General features: G+C 36.1%; 1 protein-coding gene and 1 long non-coding RNA gene across 2 annotated transcripts in view; one reads left to right on the top strand and one right to left on the bottom strand.

The window, feature by feature from the left end:
* Positions 1-11,461, top strand: part of LOC140709667 (uncharacterized) — a 28,945-nt gene extending 17,484 nt beyond the window's left edge. Inside the window, exons 2-3 of the long non-coding RNA XR_012090361.1 lie at positions 7,180-7,311; positions 10,390-11,461. This is a non-coding gene — a long non-coding RNA (uncharacterized lncRNA). The remainder of the gene's footprint in view (positions 1-7,179; positions 7,312-10,389) is intronic.
* Positions 1-13,530, bottom strand: part of BET1 (Bet1 golgi vesicular membrane trafficking protein) — a 45,606-nt gene that overhangs the window by 23,099 nt on the left and 8,977 nt on the right. Inside the window, exon 4 of the mRNA XM_007982139.3 lies at positions 12,677-12,710. Within this exon, the coding sequence (XP_007980330.2) occupies positions 12,677-12,710 (34 nt within the window). The remainder of the gene's footprint in view (positions 1-12,676; positions 12,711-13,530) is intronic.

The raw sequence follows: 13,530 nt of genomic DNA, 5'->3' as shown, positions 1-13,530 counted from the left end.
CAGGGCAGATAAGGCATTCTTCAGACAATTCCCTCTTCTAGATCCAAAGTGGGTCCTGATGCCAAAAAATCAGTACCAGAAGGCCAGAGGGGCCCAGGCCAGGAATTAAGAGAGTCATGAGGGATTCCCCATTTAGCATTCACTCAATGATTAAGGCATGACCCATGGCTTGATGATTATTTTTGACCTGTGATTTTCTGTTTTCCTATCACTAATAGAAAAAGTTATTTGGTGTCACGTTATTCTTCCCAATTCTAGTTGGAACACATCCTCCCTTTCACTTCTTCATGGAGTACATCTCTATTAATTATTTATTCATGCCATGGCAAGATTAACTTTTGTCTTTAAAAAATTATTGCATTGGTGGTTCGCCTCAATATATTGAATTCCCTAAAAAGACATGAACTGGTCTCTGATTCATGGGAAGAAAATCTCCAAAACTTGCAATATTGTAGGGGACTAAAATTTATAATAGTTCCTCTACGTTTAAGGATATGCAATATGTTTTCTGAATCAGTGGTTAAGTTTGATATACATTCATGGACCTAAAAAAATTTAAGATCAAATTAAGATGAACCATGACTCTGTACAAAATTGTAGTGGAAAAAAAAAAAAATACTTACAGAATTACACTATATCATTTGGAAAGGGTTAGTGTTTTCTTATTAGTGGGCCCTCATTTCAGAATATTTTCCTTGATTTTAGCCTCATTTCAGGTTCTTGCTTCTACTAATCTGGGTGCATTATTTACCCAATTCAATTCTTCAGTCACGCATTGCAAAAATGAAAAAAAAAAAAGGAAAAGAAACAAAGTCTTTTGAGCAAATATTCCCTAGAATATCCACAGAGCTGACTGCATTGGCTTTAGTTGGCACTTAGGAGAATGTGGTAGCCAGAGCCCTGTATTTTGCTGTCCAGAATCTCACTCTTGTGCTCTGGATTTTCATCCCAGGCACTCCTAGCCAACCCATGATGCTGCAATGACTGATGTCTTAGTTTCCTAGGGACTCTGACAAATTGGTGGCTGAAAACCACAGAAATTGATTATCCCACAGTTCAGGAGGCTAGAACTTCAAAATCAAGGTGTTGACAAGGCCATGCTCTTGCTGAGGGCTCATGGGTAGGATCCTTTCTTGCCTTCTCCTAGCCTCAGGTGGTTGCTGGCAATCCTTGGTGTTGCTTTGCTTGCAAGCATGTTGCTCAGTCTCTGCCTCTGTCTCCACATGGCATTCTCTGTGCCTCTGTGCCCATCTAATGTCCTTCTTGTTGTAAGTACATTAGTCATTGTATTACGGCTCACCCTAACCCAGTGTGGCTTGATCTTACCTAGATTATATCTGCAATGATGCTATTTCCAAATAAGGTCATATTTTGATGTTCTGGGTGCACATGAATCTTTAGGAACCATTATTCAACTCAGTACATCTGAGAAGAGTTGGTGGACAACTATGTCAAACCTCTCAGTACTGTTAAAATGTCATTCTGCCAAATAGGTGAACATTAATTGTAACTTATTTGAGATGAAATTCCTTCTACTGAAAAAGGCCACTTCCTTTCCTGGAAATTGGATGAATCAGAAACAAAGATAAATGTCGTGGGTTAAAGAAAAATGTTGTAATTAGAGTGGCAAAACATAGCACTGATTAGCTTGTCATTCTTTCCTTTTGTGCTTCAATATGCCTATTTGTATAATGAACTACAAAATAGCTTCCAGATTGTGTTTGTAAATGCTTGATGGAAATTTAAATCAGAGCACTATAAAGCATTGCACGATTTTTTTTAAAAAAAAAAGTTTTCAAAGAAAATCCAGATATAAATATTTAGCCATATTTCAAATATTTCTACCTAGAAAACTTAGTCATGTATTAGTACTATATTGCCCCACAGGACAAAAGAAAATATCAGGTATCATGGAGTTATACAGATTTTTTTATGCCTAGTACAGTCTCTAGCCAAATTCAACTACTGATTTACACATCAAATTCAGAAGATGGGAGATTAAAATAGTTTGCTTTTTTCAGAAGCTATAAAGAATAGATATTCCAACTGTATATTTTGAAAATTCAAAATTTTTAATCAGGCTCAATTCCTAGCAAAATAGTCTTACTATCCCATTCTCTCACCTCCATAACTCTGCCCTTCCCCACACTGTCTCTGCCACCTTCCCCAACCATGCTCCCAACTCCAGAAAGTTAGAAATACGGCTACTGTTGCTGGTCCTCTTTCAACTTTATAATCTACCTTGAGTCTGGGAAGACTTTCTATAAAGTTTCATGCTGAGTTACAAAAACTGTGTGTGATTAAGAATGCAGGCTTTGGAGATAGACTGCCCGAATTCCAAACATTATGTGACTTTGAGTTGTTTAATGGCTCTGGGCCAGAATTTTATGCGCAAAATAAGGCTATTACTAATATTCACCTTAAGGATATTATGCAGGTTAAATGAACTAGGTTACATAAAGTGTTCAGAACTGTCTCTCACCCAATAAATGGTTATTATTATTATTAACCTGTGTGATGCTGCTTTATAACAGAATAATTCAAACCAAATAATGTATTCAAACTAAACTGTATTCAAGCTAAATAATGGAGGGTTTATATGCAAACTAAACTATGTTCTAATGTATTCAAACTATATTGTAATGTATTCAAACTGCATTATAATGTATTCAAACTAAACTGTATTCAAACCAAAAAATGGAGAGTTTTTATTTTATTTTATTTATTTTTTTTTTTGAGACGGAGTCTCGCTCTATCGCCCAGGCTGGAGTGCAGTGGCGCAATCTCGGCTCACTGCAAGCTCCGCCTCCCGGGTTCACGCCATTCTCCTACCTCAGCCTCCCAAGTAGCTGGGACTACAGGCGCCCGCCACTGCGCCCGGCTAATTTTTTTCTATTTTTTAGTAGAGACGGGGTTTCACCATGGTCTCGATCTCCTGACCTTGTGATCCGCCCGCCTCGGCCTCCCAAAGTGCTGGGATTACAGGCATGAGCCACCGCGCCCGGCCAAAAATGGAGAGTTTTAAGTACAAAACATCACCTCATATACTTAATATAAATGTGTTTTTAACAGAGCAATGATCCAGCTCTTATGAATGTTAGGTTGAGCTCAATGGAATAGGACTCAATGAATATGGACACGCCAACTAAATAAAAGACACAGTCATTCAAACAACACCCTCCAAACTGATAAGCAACTAAGGGATCAAGGCAGAAACACACAGCCAAGGACCTAGAGCATCTTAGAGTTGGTGGTTGTAAAGTTAGCAATGGACCACAGTGGTCCTCCTGTGATATTGAGATTTAAATGTTTTATCTTTTTTCCTGCTCCCCTCACCCTATTATTCTGTCCTTACCATTTCTGTTGTTATCTTCTCAGCTAAAGTTAATGGTTAGAAATAATGAGAGTTGATGGTAGCCAGACAAGAAAAACAAATCTGTTCGATTTTGTTATTCTACCTATGTGCATCCTCTTGATTCAGTTTGTCCTCAATTATCTTTCAATTATACCTGTGAACGTGTGAAGGCCAGAAACTTGAATTTATAAAATAATGTTTGAATTAAATAGTGTCTCATTTTCAATTCAAAATTCTATAATCCATTGAATAGACTGGAAAGTTTTAGCTCTGAAAATCCATGGTAGATCTAAAGAGCTGAGTTTCTAAGTTGTTAATATTTGTTACTTGCCTTTCACAAATGAGAATGGATTGCCTGTTCTGAAAGTTGAAAACTGAAACTCTTTTCTCTGATTCCCTTTTATCAGCATAAGAAACGTGAAGAAAGGTGATGACTGCATCATCAATGGCAGCAAAATGTGAACTACTCACGGATGCTAAGCTAACTGGGTATGCCTAATTGCCAACACCAGGGATATGCCCCGCCTGTTGCTTGAATACATTCTTAATTTATGTGCCACTGAAATTCCCTGGTAAGATTTCACCACTTACATTGTGGGCTAAGTGGATTACACATCTTGCTGTAGGGCTTTGAGTAAAATGCAGACTTCTTGGCTAAGGTCCACAATGGACAACATATATGATGGTGGTCCCATAAGATTAATTGGAGCTGAAAAATTCCTTTCCCCTAGTCATGTTGTAGCCATTGTAACATTGCAAAAATTCCTATAATCTAGTAATGTTGTACTCATTGTAACATTGCAAAAATTCCTATAATCTAGTGATGTAGCCATTGTAACATCACAGTGCAATGCATTACCTTTTCTATGATTAGATGTGTTCAGATACACAAATACTTCCCACTGTGTTACAATTGTCTACACTATTCAGTATAGTACATGCTGTACAGGTTTGTAGCCTGGAAGCAATGGGGTACACCTCATAGCCTAGGTGTACAGTAGAACATACCATGTAGGTTTGTGTATGCACACTCTAGGATGTTCTCATAAGGACGAAATCAATCACCTAACAACGCATTTCTCAGAATGTGTTTCTGAAACAGAAATAGAAAAAAAATAGTTTTGTATCCTGAGACTTTGCTGAAGTTGCTTATCAGCTTAAGGAGATTTTGAGCTGAGACGGTGGGGTTTTCTAAATATACAATCATGTCATCTGCAAACAGGGACAATTTGACTTCCTCTTTTCCTAATTAATACCCTTGATTTCTTTCTCTTGCCTGATTGCCCTAGCCAGAACTTCCAACACTATGTTGAATAGGAGTGGTGAGAGAGGGAAACCCTGTCTTGTGCCAGTTTTCAAAGGGAATGCTTCCAGTTTTTGCCCATTCAGTATGATATTGGCTGTGGGTTTGTCATAAATAACTTTTATTATTTTGAGATACATTCCATCAATACCAAATTTATTGAGAGTTTTTATCATGAAGGTCTGCTGAATTTTGTCAAAGGCCTTTTCTGCATCTATTGAGAGAATCATGTGGTTTTTGTCTTTGGTTCTGTTTATATGCTGGATTACATTTATTGATTTGCATATGTTGAACCAGCCTTGCATCCCAGGGATGAAGCCGACTTGATCATGGTGGATAAGCTTTTTGATGTGCTGCTGGATTTGGTTTGCCAGTATTTTATTGAGGATTTTTGCATCAATATTCATCAGGGATAATGGTCTAAAATTCTTTTTTTGTTTTGTCTCTGCCAGGCTTTGGTATTAGGATGATATTGGCCTCATAAAATGAGTTAGGGGGGATTCCCTCTTTTTATATTGATTGGAATAATTTCAGAAGGAATGGTACCAGCTCCTCCTTACACCTCTGGTAGAATTCGGTGGTGAATTCTTCTGGTTCTGGAGTTTTTTTGGCTCGTAGGCTATTAATTATTGCCTCAAAATCAATGTGCAAAAGTCACTAGCATTCTTAAACACCCATAACAGACAAACAGAGAGCCAAATCATGAGTGAATTCCCATTCACAATAGCTTCAAAGACAATAAAATACCTAGGAATCCAACTTACAAGGAATGTGAAGGACCTCTTCAAGGAGAACTACAAACCACTGCTCAGTGAAATAAAAGAGGACACAAACAAATGGAAGAACATACCATGCTCATGGATAGGAAGAATCGTGAAAATGGCCATATTGCCCAAGGTAATTTATAAATTCAATGCCATCCCCTTTAAGCTACCAATTACTTTCTTCACAGAATTGGAAAAAACTGCTTTAATGTCCATATGGACCAAAAAAGAGCCCGCATTGCCAAGACAGTCCTAAACCAAAAGAACAAGGCTGGAGGCATCATGCTACCTGACTTCAAACTATACTACAAGGCTACAGTAACCAAAACAGCATGGTACTGATACCAAAACAGAGATATAGACCAATGAAACAGAACAGAGCCCTCAGAAATAATACCACACATCTACAGTCATCTGATCTTTGACAAATCTGACAAAAACAAGTAATGGGGAAAGGATTCCCTATTTAATAAATGGTGCTGGGAAAACTGGCTAGCCATCAGTAGAAAGCTGAAACTGGATCCCTTCCTTACACTTTTTACAAAAATTAATTCAAGATGGATTAGAGACTTAAATGTTAGACCTAAAACCATAAAAACCCTAGAAGAAAACCTAGGTAATACCATTCAGGACATAGGCATGGGCAAGGACTTCATGTCTAAAACACCAAAAGCAATGGCAACAAAAGTCAAAATTGAGATATGGGATCTAATTAAACTAAAGAGCTTCCACACAGCAAAAGAAACTACCATCAGAGTGAACAGGCAACCTACAGAATGGGAGAAAATTTTTGCAATCTACTCATCTGACAAAGGGCTAATATCCAGAACCTACAAAGAACTCAAATTTACAAGAAAAAAACAAACAACCCCATCAAAAAGTGGGCAAAGGATATGAACAGACATTTCTCAAAAGAAGACATTTATGCAGCCAACAGACACATGAAAAAATGCTCATCATCACTAGCCCTCAGAGAAATGCAAATCAAAACCACAATGAGATACCATCTCACACCAGTTAGAATGGTGATCATTAAAAAGTCAAGAAACAACAGGTGCTGGAGAGGATGTGAAGAAATAGGAACACTTTTACACTGTTGGTGGGACTGTAAACTAGTTCAACCATTGTGGAAGACAGTGTGGAGATTCCTCAAGGATCTAGAACTAGAAATACCATTTGACCCAGCCATCCCATTACTGGGTATATATCCAAAGGATTATAAATCACGCTGCTATAAAGACACATGCACACGTATGTTTATTGCAGCCCTATTCACAATAGCAAAGACTTGGAACCAACCCAAATGTCCATCAGTGACAGACTGGATTAATAAAATGTGGCACATATACACCATGGAATACTATGCAGCCATAATAAAGGATGAGTTCATGTCCTTTTTAGGGATATGGATGCAGCTGGAAACCATCATTCTCAGCAAACTATCACAAGAACAGAAAACCAAACACCACATGTTCTCACTCATAGTTGGGAATTGAACAGTGAGAACACTTAGACACTGGAAGGGTAACATCTCACACCGGGGCCTGTTGTGGGGTGGGGGGAGGGGGGAGAGATAGCCTTAGGAGATAAACCTAATGTAAATGATGAGTTAAGTAGTGCAGCACACCAACATGGCACATGTATACGTATATAACAAACCCGTACGTTGTGCACATGTACCCTAGAACTTAAAGTATAACAAAAAACAAAAATTTTTTAAAAATAGTTTGTTTGGTTTTTTTTTTTTTTAAATCTAGGCTTTCGGGAATGAAATGCCTGACTCACTGGATCAGCTTGGATCAGAGATACTGATAAACCTCTTATGCCTTGAAATTGTAATGGAACGCAAGTTCAGCCATTTGCCACTTGAGAAGCCGAATACACAAGAGGTGAGGTATAGTGGAAGGAAAGCAGCTGTATTAATCAAATGCCGGCAGTTGAGGAAATGACTGGGTTTATGCCTCTACAAAACCATTTCAAATTTTTGGGCTGACTGTGGGGGTTTAAAAAAAGAAACTTGCAGGAGTTGTGCAAGGTGCAGGTCTGCACATCTTGTCCCAATGACTATCTTGAATTATTGTCTACCTGAACAGAATCCAAGCTGGTATTATCTTCACTGTGGCTGGGTCATAGATTATCCCCTCTGAGTTAATTTCTAGATGGGGGAGAGTTCTACAGCTGGTTTTCCATATCCAGTTTGCTTCTAGAGTAGCCCCGCAAGCTTCTAAACAAGCATATCATTAAATAAGTGTGATGGTGCTAGGGAGCATCTGGTGGGAAAGGGAGAGAAACAGAGTTTCAAAGTCATTTCAAGGCTATGTTCTGAGTTTAGAGAAAAAAAGGCTTTTAAGTGCATTTTAAAACTAAGATACTTGATTACAAAATGTGAATTTTGATGGAAGAGGAAGAATATTAAACAGCTTTCCTCAATTGTTCTTCCACTTGTGCCTGAGTAAGTGGCATCCATACTTGACCCTATAGACATGGCATTCAATTTTAACCCATCTTCCCTCAGCTTTATAGTAGGGAAAATCGTAAGAAGAATTTTAATTTAGCAACAATTTTTGGCCCCCAATTAATCGAATGGCTAAAATATTGTACCTCTAATACTCAAAGAAGCTCAGCTAGTAAGTAAACTTGGTATGTTATTAATCAAGCCATACATTTTTATTCAGGGCTTTTTACGGTCTCAGCACTGGAATTTTAATGAGAGGTGATTAAAAAGATATGTTCTCTAGTAGAAAAGATGAAAACCAAAGCATCAATTTATTCAACAAACACTTGTTGTGATCTACTACTGTGCCAAGTGCTTAATGGAAAACATGGGTGTTTAACATAAGGTCCTTTATGTTGGTACACACCAAATATGTCTTTCCTAAATGAATTAAACACAAATATTTTATTTTTTATAATAAAAACGTTCTTTTCTACATAATTGTTATGTTCTTTATTAGGAATTCATATCTCTTAAAAGAATTGAAAAACTGTTTATGTGCATATGCCATCAAACACCATATCTTCAAAAGAGATCTCTTTTGAAGACGTTAACAGTTTAAATTCCTCACTGGTGAAGAAAAACATGAGTTTTACATAGCAGATGTTACATTTTAGGATGGATGTATGTGTATAACCTCTCTAGGGAAGTCCTAGAACAAAAATTTAACAGTCATGAGTAAATTTGCATGCATATATATATATGCATGCAAATATTATTAATATTTGCATGGCAAATGGATTATTAAATAATGTAAAAGCTTACTAAATTACCAGCTGGTTGGACTATTTATTAATTAATGAGATAAACTTGAGGAGAAAGCAATAATTATAAATATTCCTTTAAAATGTAAATTGATGACCTAACAAGGTTTTCCATTATATATTAATATCTGTGGTATACAAACATTTTTATGCTATGTATTTCATTTTTTCCTGCTCATTTCTAAATTAATTACAGGCATTAGAGAAGCCATAAATACTAAAAGTCAGATTCAGCTGTCTGCTTTCAAGTGTATCACACCACAATCATAGATCTTTGAGAAAGCATAGTAGGAACAATTCTTTACATAATTGTATAATTATAACCCATGTTGATATTAGCAAAGTTAGTCAAAAGAAACATTAAACAGGTTTTCTTTTCTAAGTGTCACAAAGACTTTGTAGAATACTTATATTTATAATGGATAATATGGTTACATTTTGCATTATACTTTAGCTACAAAAGTTATAAATGATCAAGCTTGAATGAATTTTGGAGTCTCACATCTAGTATATGCTTGTTTTTCTGGTCAGAAACATTTTATGTTTATTTCTTTATCTTCATTTTGAAGATTAAGGAAAGATTACTTTAAGAGTCGAACTTGGCACTTTGCATATCTCTTTGGTTTATGTAAGAGTCTTTCCAAGTCTTGTGAAAAATTCTTCTAAAAGGACAAGGTGAATTACTTGGCTAAGATATAGATGCCAATATATATACAAAGAGAACAAAGCTATATGAAATGCACAGAAGGATCCTGCTCTCCTGCTTGAACATTTAGCCGAAGGGAAAAGCACGGAGAGAGCCAGAGTAACAATAACCACGTGCCTTTTTCATATATGATTCTTAGACAGGATTTCAAACACCAGAAGATGGAAGGTCAATAAATGTAGGAAGATTTTATCCATACAAGTTGAGAAAAAGTTAACATATGCAAAATGTGTAAATGATCTTCTAAGTGTCTATTGCCTTTGGAAGGTATCATTCTCAAGTTAATTCACTAGTAATTTCATGTCATCTGAAGTTTCTCTATTAAAATTTAAGTAAGAGGTTCTCATTTGGGAAACAAATAACTTCCAAATATTTCTGAAGAACATTTATCAACATAACCACAGTGTACTGAATTTAGCTTTTACCAACTCATGAGAGCCAATTGTGCATGTATTTTCACAACTCTTGTTGTTTCAGTGCTGTCACAATAGTGCTTGGAATCAAGTGTGGTGGGAGATTTTACACTACAGAAATAAAAAATTACTATTTTTAATATTTTATTTAATTATTCCTATCAGCCTATGTATTTTTATATTTTTATACACTTTTTATTCCTGTTTCACAAATAGAGTAACTGAGATGGAGAGGTCATCAGCCCAAAGTCATACTGTGAATGGTGGAGCTAGGATTTATGCTCAGGCAGTGTAACTTTACAGCCTTCGGACTTAGCCATGATGCTACTCTGCTTCCCAGTAAATATTTAGTCAAAGTTTATTCATCAGTATAGAATGATGACATTATTTACTGACTGCATGAACCCAAATTATCAAGCACTTTTTCAACATTGTCTCAAAGAAGTAAATTCAATATATCTAACTTGAAATTTAGGAGCATTAAAAAATCAGGAAAGCTGTTTTATAGAACCAGAGCTTTTCATGGGGACAGGTGCTAGTGTTCTCTGCTCCAGAATTCTGATGCTTAAAATGTTGCAAATTTGTTTTAGATAGGAAAGGAGGGTGTTGGCAGAAGGATCCCTGGTGGGCAGGGACATGCCAGTTTGCCAGGAATCTCAGCAGACACAGTGATGTGAACGAGCAAGACAAAATGCCAGGTAGAGACCTACTTTACATAGTACTTAGAAATAAAAATCATAAGAAATGTTGAACCATGCGGTGATGAGAATCACTTTTATACCACCCCAAATCCCTTTTCCTGAAATCTCTGTTTGATGATACTATCCACATTTAAAGTTTTTAAATATTTTACAAAGTACTTTCATAAAATAGCCAAACAATCCTGAAATCCATCCTTCTCTTGCCATCACTGGTTTTCCTAAAGCTTTGATATCCTCTGCTTCCATTGTTGATTATCCTGTTTTCATCTTTAAGTCATTTTCTTTGGCCTTCTGCTCTTCCCGTTTTTCACAACTTTAATTATTGACAATGATTTCTGAGTCTCCCCTGAGCTCTGGTGTCACATACTTGGCACAAAGTACAGTTAAAAACTTCTTGAATGAATGGGTCACTCTCCAATTGTCTGATGAAAATACCTACTTGGAGGAATTTCATCACCTCAAAGCCTGAAAACAACCTATTGTCTTGTCCTTAAAATAACTATCTTTTCTGAGAATTTCTGTTAGTGAGAACCAACATTTATTGTGATTATCACATGCCAGACACTTTACAATACATTATCTACTTCTCACAATTATCCTATGAAATAGATGGTGTAATGAAGAAATCAAGGACAAAAGCACTGAGCAAGTGAAGGAACAGAGATGTGAACCCAGGTCATGTAACTCAAACCAGTGCCTCTCCCATCACACCTCAGGTTTGTCTGTTTAAGTCACTTAACCACACTCAATTCCGTTGGTTTTAACCTGTCAGGTAGAGGCCCAAATAATGACAAATGCAGCCAGTAAAAACAGGACCCAAATTGACAGGTTATTGGGGATGAGCAAAAAGAATTGAAAACTCAATAAAATCAAAGAAAATACATTCATAATCAAAAATATAAAGAATTAAAGAGATTTTTGAAATACAGTCAAGATTTGCTTATTTGTTTGAAGCAAATTCCAACAATACAAATATTAGCTTTGCTTGATTTGGGTTGGAATCTGAGTTTTCAGGACCATTTCTCAGATCCTATTAAGAATGTAAAAGAGGCTTAAACAAGGAAGCAACACAGTCAACTAATATATTTTATTTAAAAATTTATTTTCAGAGCCTATAAATGGACAAATTCCAAAATAGTAATACAGAATATTTAACAATATTTTAATATTTTTTTTACTCAACAGTCTGCCTTTATGTTTTTCTTTTCATTAACAAATACACTGGATTAAAGCAACAATATTCTTATCTTCAAGTTCAACGTCTGAGTTTCTTGCATACTATTTCCATTTAGAGTTCAGTAATTACTTAACTTCACATTATTCTGTCACAAATGATAATCAAATATCCTACCTACATAGTAAAAATCATAAAACTATTATAAGCCAAGAGAATTTATAAAGTTAATATGAAACAATAACTATATTGATACACATGTGCAATAGGCCCTACCAGAAATATGCCAAAATAACAAGCTTTATTTAAAGAATGAGGTCTTCGGGCAGAAAGAAATGAGGGGTCATTATCATCAAAAATTATTAGGAAGATTGTAAGTAAAAAGAAATCAGCCTACGATTTTAACTAAATAAAGGAGAAGGGAGTATATCATTCGTTGATGCAGTTAGGAAAATTCAATTACCATTCTACCACAAACTGGTTGACTACTTCAAGAGCTCAGAGTTAGGCTCTCCAGGTATTGTTACTCTCCCACTAAGTTTCCTTACATGGGACATAAACCTGCATTTATGATTACAACAAAATATTATAATGCTATTTAATCTGACAGTTGGCAAATAATAGAAAAACATACTGGAAATCAGTGGAGCCATACCATCTCACTACCCCTGAAAATAGGGGCTAAAATGAGTCATTAAGAAACAGTATTCAAAGAGCCGTGTATTAACTAATGTGATTTATAAAATAAGCAAAATTCAGCAATTTTCAATGGAAAATGCCACAGTATTTGAACACAAGGAATGTTTTGATGCTGATTTTTATCAAAGTGGTACTCCAAGCCATTAAGTTGGAACAAATTCCAAATGCACAATTACATGCATCACCTCAGTTTAATAATCCAATAAATGATAAAAAAGACAAATAAAGAAAACAGCATCATATAGCACAGCAGCTTTGTTTGGCTCCCTCTGGATAAAATCTTCAGTTTCCCCATAGTTTTACCTAGAAATCCAGTTGTGGAATCAAATTGTGAATCCTATCAGAGATAAAGGCAAATAAAATATAATAGTTAGATTTTAAGTCTACATATGCACATCCAAGTAACTGAATAACTGTTACCATAGTACATTTGTAATGACAGTTTTGTGTTTAATTAATTCAGGAACCTGTTGATAACCTTGGATAATCAGCCTGATTTCTCCATGCAAAATACAGTAATACTCTCAGTGAATAAAAAGCTCTTTCACTGTCCAATAAACACTTCCTTCAGCCCCACAGAGTAATTCAACAACTCAAAACTATTTAGGTGTTATTCCAATTATGTGGATAAAAAAGAATTAACAATAAATGTAAGTACTTTGTGCATTATCACACAGATTTTTCTTCCCATTTTTTGTTGTGTCATTGCTCCCCAAGGTCAAATGGTTGATTGCTACCCAAGAAGAGGAATTCATCCAAAATGTAATATGGTTAACAGTTAAATGTACCTTTATTTATTTATTTATTTATTTATTTATTTATTTATTTATTTAGAGATGCAGTCTCGCTCTGTTGCCCATCTTGGAGTGCAGTGGTGCAATCTGAGCTCACTGCAACCTCTGCCTCCCAGGTTCAAGTGATTCTCCTGCCTCAGCCTCCCAAGTAGCAGGGACTACAGGCGCAGGCCACCACGTCCAGTTAATTTTTTGGTATTTTTAGTAGAGATGTGGTTTCACCATGTTGGCCAGGCTGGTCTTAAACTACTGACCTTGGGTAATCCGCCCACCTCATCCTCCCAAAATGTTGGGATTACAGGCATGAGCTACCGCGCCCGGCCTTGGACCTTTACTTTTAATATCCTTTTGTTTAGACAGCTG

The sequence above is a fragment of the Chlorocebus sabaeus genome, chromosome 21 (assembly GCF_047675955.1).
Source record: "Chlorocebus sabaeus isolate Y175 chromosome 21, mChlSab1.0.hap1, whole genome shotgun sequence".
Lineage (NCBI taxonomy): Eukaryota > Metazoa > Chordata > Mammalia > Primates > Cercopithecidae > Chlorocebus > Chlorocebus sabaeus.
Note: the sequence above shows the minus strand (reverse complement) of the source record. Positions and strands in the feature narration are given on the sequence as shown.